Source organism: Microcaecilia unicolor, chromosome 8 (genome assembly GCF_901765095.1).
Source record: "Microcaecilia unicolor chromosome 8, aMicUni1.1, whole genome shotgun sequence".
In the NCBI taxonomy this organism is placed as follows: domain Eukaryota; kingdom Metazoa; phylum Chordata; class Amphibia; order Gymnophiona; family Siphonopidae; genus Microcaecilia; species Microcaecilia unicolor.
Genome location: NC_044038.1, coordinates 132,263,190 through 132,275,270, shown reverse-complemented (window position 1 = coordinate 132,275,270; position 12,081 = coordinate 132,263,190). Strand labels below are relative to the sequence as shown.

Here is a 12,081-nt window from a genome sequence, read left to right as displayed (position 1 = left end):
GGCATTTTCAAAACCACACACATTGATTTGGCTGAAAATTGCCCTATTAAAGGGCAGAGACCACAAGATTTTAGAGAGAAATGCAGCTTGATTTTTTTTTTTACAGCACACACATGCAGGGCAATTCCCCATAAACTGTGCACTAAGAATTATATGTCAATTACATTACATTATAGCTCCATTTATTATCTGCATTTACCTATAATGTTCAATGCGAATCACAATAAGATAATCCAGCTCAAGTTAGATACTAGGAATATACAAAGCTATTTACAGCTTAAAATGTAATCATTTAAATACCGCTTAAATAGAAAAGCTTTTAAGTGTTTCTTAAATATTTCACTGTTTGTTTCCAGCCTAATTTCTGTTGGCAAAACATTCCAAATCTTTGCTGATTGGTAAGGGATCGTTAGATAATGGACACGTTTCTGTCTAATACCATCATCAGATGAGTAATTTAGCTTTAATTGACCATTTGAATGAGACTTTTCCTGGAGGAAGAAAATGACAGAATCAATTTGAATTTGGCAAAAGCTGAGAACCATGAATAATATTGAATATTAAGATACACCTGTAATTCATTAGAATTTTTTTTTTTTTTTGTTACATTTGTATCCCGCACTTTTTCCCACTCATGGCAGGCTCAATGCGGCAGGCAATGGAGGGTTAAGTGACTTGCCCAGAGTCACAAGGAGCTGCCTATGCTGGGAATCGAACTCAGTTCCTCAGGACCAAAGTCCACCACCCTAACCACTAGGCCACTCCTCCACTAATAATGATATATATGTGTGTAAATGCCAAAATTCCACCTAAATGCAATTCTGTAAAAACACACGTATCATGCATAGTGTGTTATTGTGTATGGGAGGGCGCAATCCGCTATGAACACTGGAAACAGCAGGCTATACATTTTTAATAATAATATTTAACAGATGAGTGTACAGATAGGCAGAGTCTGGGGGGAGCATGCACAGGACATACACATGTACCTTACAGAATACTATCCCCCCAATATTTAGCTGGCAGCGGTTAGCATTTTTTAAAATGCTGATTGTTGGTAGGTATATTATCTCCCGATATTCAGTGCTGGGCCATGTCCGGGCACCAGCACTGAATATCGGGGGATAATTTTGGACAGGCAGGATGGTGCAGCTTATGTAGGCCTGGTCGATATTCAGTACTGTGAGAGGTCACAGCAGCCATTTTCAAGAAGCTGCTGCTAGGAGCAGGAGCGAGGAGGATTTGCTTCTGCCCCCAAAGCCCTGCTGGACCACCAGTGAGATCAGGTAGGCCCCAGAGGAGGGTCCTATCCTGGCTGGGAGGTGGGGGGGGGGGAATTTGTTTGGGGGGCTGCTAGGTCAGAGTGCAGTGTAGCCGAGATGTTTTTGGGAAGGAATGCCCCAGGGGGGGTGTTGTCAGGGGCTGCGGGGGGGGGGGGGGGACTTTTTTAAAAAAAAGCTTGTCCCAGCCCACTGTTCAGTCGGGGCCCACATATAGAAAAACGGTTAAATTTAGGATATCTTTTGAACTGTCCTAATTTCACCCGCTTACCTTATGTAGGCCTCGTTTGAATATTGCTCCTCCCCAGCACCGCCCCTTGGCCTGCCCATGACTGGCCCACTCTCCGCTTTAGTACTGTTGAATATCTGCGGTTGGGCGGCGACAGGTGATTTAAGTGGGCAGGATAAACTCCTGCCTGCTTAAATCGCTTTAAATGTCAGCCTTTATAAGTTATGTGAATATCTGTAGCACATAGACACACACACACATGCTAGCTCTGTGGCTGGTGTATGTGCTCGTACCTAACTTATAAGCATGCAGTTTTTCCATTGCACTAGTGATCTATAAAGGAAGTAGAAAAGGTTCCTACCGGGTGTCCAGTTATTGAACTAAATCCATTGTTACTTGTGCCTAAAACAGGGGGCAGAGGTAGGTTAGGAGAATGAAGGTATGTCTGAGAGTGAAGGTGAAAGGGGATAGACTCAGAAGTAACCTGAGGAAATGCTTCTTTATGGAAAAGGTGGTGCATTCTTGGAACGGCCTCTCGGTGGAAGTGATGGAGATGAAAACTGTATCTGAATTTAACAATCTTGGGATAAGAAGATGGGATCTCTAGGGGAGAGGAAGGGATGGTAGGTGGCACGGATGGGTAGATTGGATTGGCCACATGGTCTTTATATGCCTTCATTTTTCTATGTTTCTGAGTTTCAAATGTACCCGCACTGTGTATGGCAGCTTGCAGCCCTGCAGGTACATACCTCTGCGGAAAGTATAAAAATTGCCCCCTATTAATCATGATTCACAGTTAATACTGAAGGAAAGTGGAGTTATGCTTCATTGTGACATCTAAAGATGGGACTTGCGTGCTCTAAAAAGGTTTGTGTTATACAACATCTTTGGGGTAATTCTTACATTGTTTCAGTAAATCATTTCACAGGCTATGTAGATCTGTTACGTCTGTGATGACCTCGCCCTCTGGTGGCCAGAACCAGGGGCTGCTATGAACTGCTATAGACTGTCTTGCTGTTCCTGCCCGTTCCAGACTTTAGCGCAGTCCAGTCTGGATCTTCCAGGCTGCCAGACTTACTCTTCTTGTTTGTTCTTGATCAGCACCCTTAGCTGCCTGGTGATTGCTGCAGCTGAAGCCTCAGCTACTGCTGGGCTTATTAGCCATTTTGAAATCCCTGTGCTTGCCTTTGCATTGCGTCTAAGGCCCTGGTATGTTGGTGCTTTTGCACTTCAGTCTGAGTTTGCTTCCTTGTTCTAGTTCTTGCCTGAAGTCTTGCCTGTTCTAGTTAGTCTATGTTTAGTTTAGGGTATTGCTTGTTTACTGTATTGCTTGTTTCCCAGTCTTGTGTCTTGTTTGTCTTTGTCTAGTTCTGGGTTTATCTGTGTTTGTTCCCTGCTTCAGTGGCTGCTTGTAGCTTTCAGTTCAGTCTCCTGTCTAGCTGTGTTTGTTCCCTGTTTCAGTGGTTGCTCGCAGCTTTCAGTCCTGTCCTTTAGCCTGTCCTTTCCCTGCCTTGCTGTCCCTGTGTTGCCTAGCTGTTATCCAGTCCTACCCTGTCCAGTAAGTCCTACCGGCCACCTGAAGCCTGGAGCTCAACTCTTGGTGAAAAGTGGCCAGGTGCAGGTGAAGCCTAACTGTTTGTCAGAGAGCTGCTCTCTCTCTAGCGTGGGGTGGTTTTGCCTGCCACTGCCGCTCCTCAGCAGTGGCCCAAAGGCTCACAAACCCAGTTTCCAGCTTTGTAAACATGACAAGATCATACTTCACTGCAGGATAGCAGGGCTCCTTGGACTCTGCAAAACATTATGGTGGTAATTTAAAAAACATGGATTCATCGGGGGGGGGCGGAGCAAGATGGCGGCAGCAACATCAAACCGCGAATGAGCCTTAGGATAATGCTGTGTCAAACCCATACCTATACCTCTCGGTAGATTTTTCCTTTTTAAAGATTTACCTTATTTCTTTCTACGATGCCGCATACTAAGAGGAAGGGGGTTTTGAGAACTGGATCCCAGCCGGTTCGAACTTCGACGCCAACACAGCTCTCTATCCAAGGTTTTCTCGCGAGAACCCCTGTTACGACGCCGGGAAGCCCTGCTGAGTTCGATACCCGAGGAGAGGTTGAACTCCAGGGGCAGGACGTTTCTTTGTCCCCCCCGGCGCGCCCACCCCCACCGCAACCGGCTGAAATCGATCTGGGTGAAGTAGCCTCTAACCGCGGTGACGGAAGAGGAGAGCTACTACTGGGCCCCCACTTCGACGTTGCAGCCGAGGCCAGTGCAATAGCAAAGGCTAAGAGTCAGATGGCACAGAGACCAGAAAAATTCTTAGTCTCCTCGCCGGCGGTGACTCTTGAGGCGATATGGGAGACACTACAGACGGTAATGGAATCAACTAGCAAAATAGAGCCGTTATTGGGTAATGTCCAAGAATTGTCAACTGCATTTGCTTCTATGAAAGACGAGGTGACTGAAAAGATTCAAAATTTGTCAATTGATACCACTAAGTTGAAAGAAACTTCAGTTAAATTAATACAGGATAGTATGCTGATACATAGAAAAATGGAACACTTTGAAAATTATAACAGGAGGCTAAACTTGCGACTTTTGAACTTTCCACGGACTTCTATATATTCTCCATTAGAAATCTTCAAAAGGTATTTGATAGAAAATTTAAAATTTACTTTAGAAAATGTGCCTCCACTGAATAAAATTTATTACCTTCCTACGAGAAAATCAACACAATTGTTGGAACAACCAGATTTAAATGTATCAGAATTACTGGAAACATCATTGACTGACATAACTGAACGGCAAACTTTGTTGGTCTCATTTATATTTCTCCAAGATTTAGAATCAGTCAGGAAAATGGCTTTGAAGAATCTGCAAACCCCATTTTATGGGGGAAAAATCTGGGTATTCCCAGATGTTACAAAACAAACTCAAAGTAGAAGAAAAGATTTTTTAGCACTTCGTGCTGAAACTTTGTCTTTAGGAGCTTCGTTTCACTTGAACTATCCTTGCAAATGCAATGTGAAATATTTAGGGGTAAAATATGTTTTCTTTGAACCCGAACATTTAAAACAATTTATTTCTCAGAAAAAATTATTATAAATGCTTTTTGACCTTAAACCGTTATGTCTCGTCTTAAAGATTAGGATGTTGGGAATGTAAACATTTTTGGGGGGGTTTGTAATAATATAACAATAATCTGCTATAGCTTTACTATATTAAGTAAATATTCTTTTTCTCAACTTAACGGCTTTTAGCCCCTTGAATTTGGTGGTCTAATATAAGTTATGTAATATTTACCTGTTTTTTCTTTTTTTGCTTCTATTTGGCAAGTTTCTAACTGTGTTACCCATTCAAGTAGTAAATGCTTGTAAAATTGTAAAAATGATAAATAAAAAAATTAAAAAAAAATAAAAAACATGGTCCAAACCAACCAAAGTAAGTCAGAGCAGCAACCAGTAGGCCAGGGTAAGAAAACCCCCACGTATAGGTCAACAGCCAAATAAAGTTACTCCAACCTACCACTGGCTGACGAGATTCCTTGGTCCACCCCCACTCCTTTGTTTTGGCTGGTCATTAAAAAAAAACACATTTTCCCTGTTTTTGTGAGTAACATGCCTCTTATAAAATTAGATTATGTATGAAAAAGTGCACATGGTGACAAAAAGGCAGAGTCTGGGGGGAAGATACCTGTTTTTACACATCCCATGTGTGTTCGGGGACGTAGTCCAGGCCTACTCCAGAACAGGTGTAAATGTATGTAGGTGTGCTGCAATTGTCTTAGCTTTTGTGAAGCCATTTTGTAGGCAAATATGTTGTCTTTATCAAGTGCCTCCTTGGACTTCCAGTCTCTATGCACTGAGTCTCCTTATTTGATATGTACTACATCCTGCTCACTCTAATCTCATGTCTTCCAGTGGTATCTGCCTCCTCGTCCAGCTCCAAGTATGACCCCGACATTCTGAAGGCAGAAATTGCAACTACAAAATCTAGGGTAAGGAGACCTCCAGAGAAGTTTACTTTCTCTTCTCAAGTTTGTAATATTCTAAAATATCATGGTCAGGTTGAGCTGAAACTCCACAGAGGTTGCAATTTGACTATTGCAATGTGACTCATTGAGCCAGGTTCCCATTTCTGACCCACATGCATAAAAACAATGGAATTTGTTGCCATTATTTCAGCAGCATTGTAGAAAGGTGACATGGTGAAATGTCGTGACTTCTTTGGATTTTCTCCCTTTGGAGCCTCCAGAACTCTTCTTCCTCTCATGTCCTCTTTCCGACTGGATTCAGTGGCTGAACTTTATTAAGCTTCTTTTAACCTTCTCTGAGACTTGCACAGTGAAATTAGCTGGTGAAACTTAAGCTGCCTTCTGTGCCATGGTCCATCCACTGCCAGCTGATGTCACACAAAGAAAAAACACACCTTGTGCTTCCTGAATTATTCACCTTGGTGTCTGGGAGTGCAACTGCTTATTTGTTTGGCTGGAAATGGGAGTCGATGTAGTTTTAGCTTGTGAAAGCACAATGCCTCCCTTATGAAAGCTTGCTTTTGAATAAGCAAAATATGACATTGGATGTGGTGTATGAAGACATCCACAAGTTCCTCTTTCTCAAAGTGGCTTTTGTAGCAGTGATGCCACCAGATTCCTTTTTAACAAAACATTACTTGTTCCTTTGTTATCAGCTAATATGAGGAAATGTGTGTTTTATGTAGGCATAGTTGAAATAGCTTTGTGCACTCTTTAGAGGAGGTGTACCACTGTAAGTCTGACTTCTGTTACCGGTGTATGTCAATCCTGTGTGTACAGCATTTGCTCTGACATGGCTGTACTGCAGTCCCACGTTGCAGACGGATAGCTGTGGACTGCGGTACAGCAGCAGAATTATCAAGCTAGCTCCAATATTCAATTTGCTATCCGGTGAGCTATCTGGATGAAGTGGTGACAGCTTTTTTGTTCTCCGGATACCGGATAGCTCTCCATATAGCAGTCTGAATATTGCTCCTTTCTGAAAAACATGCCTCTCTGCCCATGTGCTGCTCCAGAACTATCCAGATCGTGTCGAGGTGGTCTGTAAAGATAATCAGCAGCACTGTCCAGATGGTGCCGCTGAACCTCCATGGACAGTGGCATTTAACAACTGCTGTTATCCACATAAATGCCTTTGAATGTTGATCCCTTAATTGTAGAACTCATTCGAACATCAGCTTGCTCTGCACACTGTGCACTGCTCTCTGACATGGTCCCCCAGGTCTCTGAGATCAATTCTTCCCTGATGGGTCTTCCCACAAATTCTGAAATATGCTTCTGCCTGATGCCCCCTCCCTTCCCCAGGGGTCTTTCCCCGAGATGTTCCTTCAGGGATCAGAGAGCAGCTGGAAGTGTGCAACATTGAAATTGGGCTAAAAAGTATGGCGGAAATTGTCCTTTTATTTAAAAGCATTACTTAGTCTCCTGCAGGTACAGTATGTGAGATCCTGTAGAGTCTGTGCTAATTCCATTTGGAAGCTTTGTTTTAAAAGGTGTCAAATATAAATCAGCTTTCTGCAGTCTGTCCTTGTCTACCTCTCACCACAGGTAAATAAACTGAAGCGAGAGGTTCTGTACATGAAGCAAGAGCTGCATTACAAGGAGAATGGCTTCCAGACGCTGAAGCAGTAAGTGTGCGCGAAGCAATCGCCTTTTCCATCGACACAGTCAATTCATCGTCATCCGTTCTCATTGGAGTCAGATTAACAGGGCCACCCAAAATGGCCTCTTTCTCTCTAACAGATTCTGTACTGGGTAACAAGAGTACTGAGCCCTCCTTCAGCAGAGCACATCAGAGAGGTTCCATGTATTGTAGTCCTAAACACTTTAAGAAACTCTGGGCCAGATGCACCAAGGCTCTGAGGAGGAAATGAGGAGAAGGAAGAAAAGGGAGCTCAGTGTCCTAAGAAGTGATATATGGCCCTTCCTCCTACTTAAATTTTAAGTCCACTTAAAAAAAACCCCCACACAAACAAGGAAATCATGCAGAAACTTTCTAACATAGATTTGTAGAAGGTATATCTGTGGATGCAGGGTATGTGCATGTTTCGGAAAGGTCTTGAAGTTCTGGTATGTTAGAATACACTCTATGTCCCCCATCTGACAGTGAGTGAAGTTGCGTCTTGGGGAATGTAGCTATAGTTGAAAGTGGGTTGTAGGAGTGTGAGTTGTGTGGGGTGGTGTAGGGGTGTGTGGATTGTGGGGTTGCATGTAGGGTGATTGGTGAGTGTGTAGGAATGTGTGGAGGGTGTATATGCGTGGGTGTATTTGGGTGTGGAGAGAAGGGGCAGGTAGAGGTGGGTGGAAATGTGAAGAAGAGAATGTGTGGTGTGTATTGATTATGGGTGTGTGGGGGAATAAGGGTGGATGGGTGCAGGGCTGCCGAGAGACTGGGCCGGGCCCGGGGCAAGGCTGCTCCACTGCCCCCCCCCCCCCCCCCGAGGTCACCGCCCCCACCGCTCCCCCCTCCACCCCCCCCCCCCCCGAGGTCACCGCCGCCGCTCCCCCTCCTCCGCCCGCCACCGGGCCGGGCCCCCTGCATTGAAATCACTATGCCTCTCATCTCTGTGTGAAAGCGCAGCAGGGCAGCAGATTGCCTCCCTTCGGCCATCCTTCCTTCCTTGTGTCCCGCCTTCGCGGAAGTTACGCCAGATGAGGGCGGGACACGGGGAGGGAAGGAGGCCTGAAGGGAGGCGATCTGCTGCCTGCAGCGCTTTCACATGGAGGTGAGAGGTGCTGTGATTTCAGTGCAGGGGGCCCGGCCCGGTGGCAGATGGTCAACGATGGAGGGCAGGTGGGACTGCGGCGCCGGGCCCCCCTTGGAGGCCCGGGCCCGGGGAATTTTGTCCCCCCTGCCCCCCCCCCACTTTCGGCGACTATAGATGGGTGTGTCTGTGTGAGACCTTGTGGGTATATGAAAGTATGTGAGGTAGGGGCACATGGGTTGTGGGAGTGTGGGGGGATCTGAATATGTGTTTTGTGGGGCTGTAGGGATGTGTGAGTATGTATGTGGAATGGGGCGTGGGTGTTATGTATGAGGGATCAGGATGAATGCAGTTTGTAGGAATATGTTGAGGTTTTGTTGATTGTGACTTTTGTGAGGAATGTAGAGGGTCTTTGCCTCTGTTTCTCTGTGGCAAACCCCTGGAAGGGTGAAGGAAAATGGGGATGCTGCTAGAACCAGGGAAGCCAGGGTTCAAATCCCACTGCTGTTCGTTTGTGACCTTGGGCAAGTCACTTAACCCTCTGTCGTTTTAAGTACAAATTTAGATCAAGAGACTTCCATGGATAGGGAAATACAATAATGTGAAAAAGCTCTCCCTCCCTCCCTCCTGATTTCCTCTATTATATTATATATGTCACACTGAATAGTTTCTGAGCAGGTTGAAATCAGGAGGTGGGGAAAACTTTTTCACATCTCTGTATCTAAATGTAACTCAGCTTGAGCTGCTATTGAGAAAGGCTTGAGCCAAATCCAACAGTTTTTCATATACAGGAACGAGGATTGTTTTTGGAAGTTTGGTCATCTAAAACTTCTGGTGAGCCAGTCATCAGGAGATATAACTAACCCCAGTTCCCGCTTCCAATTAGCCCTGTGGAGTTGATACACGGGAACTAGTTTACTCAAATGTTGATACACACAGGTAATAAGTTCCCGAGTACCCCTTGAGTCTTTGCACAAGTCCTCCAAATAGGAATCATCTCTGACAATACATGCTTGAGTACTAGGAGCAACTAAAAATGCTTCAGCTGCATGTAGGCATACTGATCTGAGAGAGGGAGCTGATACTCTGCAACTAGGGATGCAAAAGGTATACACTCATCTTCTTCAAATAGCTGACACCACGTACTCAGTCCCTGATGCGCCCACCGAGAAAAAACACCCCACCCATCCCAGGAGGGAACATAGGATTACCCACAATAGGTGTATGCCATGATAAGATAGCTTTAGGAGTAGAAAACAAAGAGTCCCAGTAATGAAAAGTAGAAATAATGAATGGGTACAGATCCCGCGACAAAGAGCGATATTTACGAGGCAGCCAGATAAGATGTTTTAGAGGACGAACCCCCTATCCTGTGTTGTTCCAGAAAAATCCATCATTTAGATGGAGATGCATGGAACCACTCAATAGCCGCATGAGCCTGTGCCACCCTATAATACCAGAACACATTCAGGACTGCAAGCCCTCCTTGACTCTTTCCCTTATATGAAAAGGCCCTAGGAAGCTGAGGTCTCTTGTTATTCCATATTAGCCTACCCTGTATCCCAGCCAAAAAAGATCTGGGAAGCTGCAGTGGCAGTACCTGAAAGAGATTCAAGAATCCAAGTAAAATGTTCATCTTAAGAGTGGCTATCCTACCAAACCAAGACAATTCCAACACAGACCACCTATCCAGGTCTCTAGAAATCTCATGGACGAGGGCCAGGTAGTTGGCCTGAAAAGTGGCCTCGACTGTTGTAGGTAAATTTACACCAAAGTAACGAATAGACTTAGTCACCCATTTAAAAGGGAAAGAGGCACACAATGTCTCCACAAGAGTTGACGGAAAGCCTATAACCATTCCCTCAGATTTGGAGGCATTAAGTTTATAACCTGAGATCACTGAAAAAGCCCCCAATTCCGCAATTAAATTAGGGTGGCTAAGTGACAAAAGAACATCATCTGCAAAAAGAGCGATTTTAAACTTCTCAGATTCACACCTAATGCCCACTATATCTGGGCTACTCCTAATTGCCACCACTAAAGGCTCGATAAACAGAGCAAACAATAACGGGGAGAGGTGGTATCCCTGACGTGTACCCCGAGTGAGAGGAAACAATGCTGAGTTACCCCCATTAATATGTACACAGGCCTTTGGTGACTTATAAAAGGCCTGAATCCAGTGACGAAACTCCCTCCCAATCCCATATCTTGACAAAACCCTATCCAAAAACTCCCAATGAACCCTATCAAAGGCTTTCTCTATACCTGACCCCAATAGGCACATAGGTAGCCTCTCCCACTATGAAAGGTAAAGCAAATCAACAGTTCTACGCACATTATCCATAGCCTGACGTTCAGCCACGAAACCCACCTGATCCGGAAGCACCAAACCTGGCAGCACCACAGACAACCGGTTAGCCAAACATTTTACCAATATCTTAACGTCAGAATTCAGAATAGAAATAGGGCGATAAGACGCGCATTCAGTCCTATGCTTGTCAGGCTTTGCTAAAACAGCCACCCATGCTTCCATCATCGACGGGGGCAATGGAGCTCCCTCTCGAACTGAATTTATAATCAAAGCCAAATAGGGAGCCAAATCCACTCTAAAGGCCCTATAGAATTCGTTAGTAAAACCGCCCAGTCCAGGAGATTTACCAGAGGGCAGGTTTTTTACCACCAGAAGAACTTCCTGGGCTGTAATAGGGGCGTCCAAAGCCTCCCGTTGGGCATTAGATAGAACTGAGAGACATTTGGATTGCAAGTAAGTGTCAGTCTCATGTGGAGAAATACCAGGGTCTGCTGTGTACAAGGCCTCATAAAAATGTTGAAACCTCTCCCTAATCTGAGAAGACTTAGTCAGGAACCCCCCACGACCATCCTTCACACGAGGGATATGCTGCTCAGCTCTCGCCCTCCGCAGCTTTATAGCCAACAACTGACTTGCTTTGTTACTAAACTCGTAGTAATTTTGCTTCAGGCGAGAGTTGGCAAATTGCAATTGTTCATCAAGAATAGCAGCTACCTCAAGACGCAGGTCCCGAAGTTCCCGAAGATCAGCCACCTCCCCAAAGGCCTTATGTCTCTCCTTCAAGATCCCCAGTCTTGAAATACATTGAGCTAATTTATTTCTTTGTTTTCATGCCCGATTACTAGCTTTCTGTAGGAAAAAAAACCCTTCCCACTGCTTTAAAGGCATCCCAGACCGTTCCCATAAAAGGCCCAGATTCCATATTTAGATCAAAATATTCTCTCAATACTTTTAGAAAGATTGACATACATCCTGGTGCTGTAATAACAAGTTATTCAATGTCCATCGTCTATCATAAGCTTCCTGCAAGAGGGAAGATATAACTGCCCAAACAGGATTGTGGGCTGATATAGTGATATTACCAATTACCGGAGAACAGTCCACATCCGGCAAGGTCTTGTCTACAAAAATATAATCCAAATGAGAATAAGTAGCATGTGGAGATGAAAAAAAAAGTATAATCCTGAGCACAGGATGCGCTAACCGCCAAACATCATACAGGCCCAGGGAGTCAACCATAGACTGCAAAGCCTTCGCCAGCCTCAAGTCGAATTAAAAATCCCCCACCGAAAGAAGCTTACCATGGAGAAAGCCTGACAGAGTGGACTGAAGCTGGACAAAAAAGAGATCCTGATGCTCATTAGGAGCATAGACCGAAGCTACAGTCACTGCCATCTGGTCAAGCAAAACATGTAGTAAGAGGAAATGACCATCAGGATCTCGCCTAACACATTCTTGAAATAGTATGGCCACTTCTCGCTTTTTTTGCCCATGCACATCAGAAGCAAAGTAAATGTTCA

At 44.7% G+C, this 12,081-nt stretch overlaps 1 protein-coding gene across 2 annotated transcripts in view; it reads left to right on the top strand.

The window, feature by feature from the left end:
• The window catches only part of WWC1 (WW and C2 domain containing 1), a 439,489-nt gene that overhangs the window by 280,658 nt on the left and 146,750 nt on the right, over positions 1 to 12,081 (top strand). For both annotated transcript variants that reach the window (XM_030211705.1, XM_030211704.1), the window contains exons 4-5: positions 5,433 to 5,509; positions 7,094 to 7,173. In XM_030211705.1, coding sequence (XP_030067565.1) covers positions 5,433 to 5,509; positions 7,094 to 7,173 — 157 coding nt within the window. The remainder of the gene's footprint in view (positions 1 to 5,432; positions 5,510 to 7,093; positions 7,174 to 12,081) is intronic.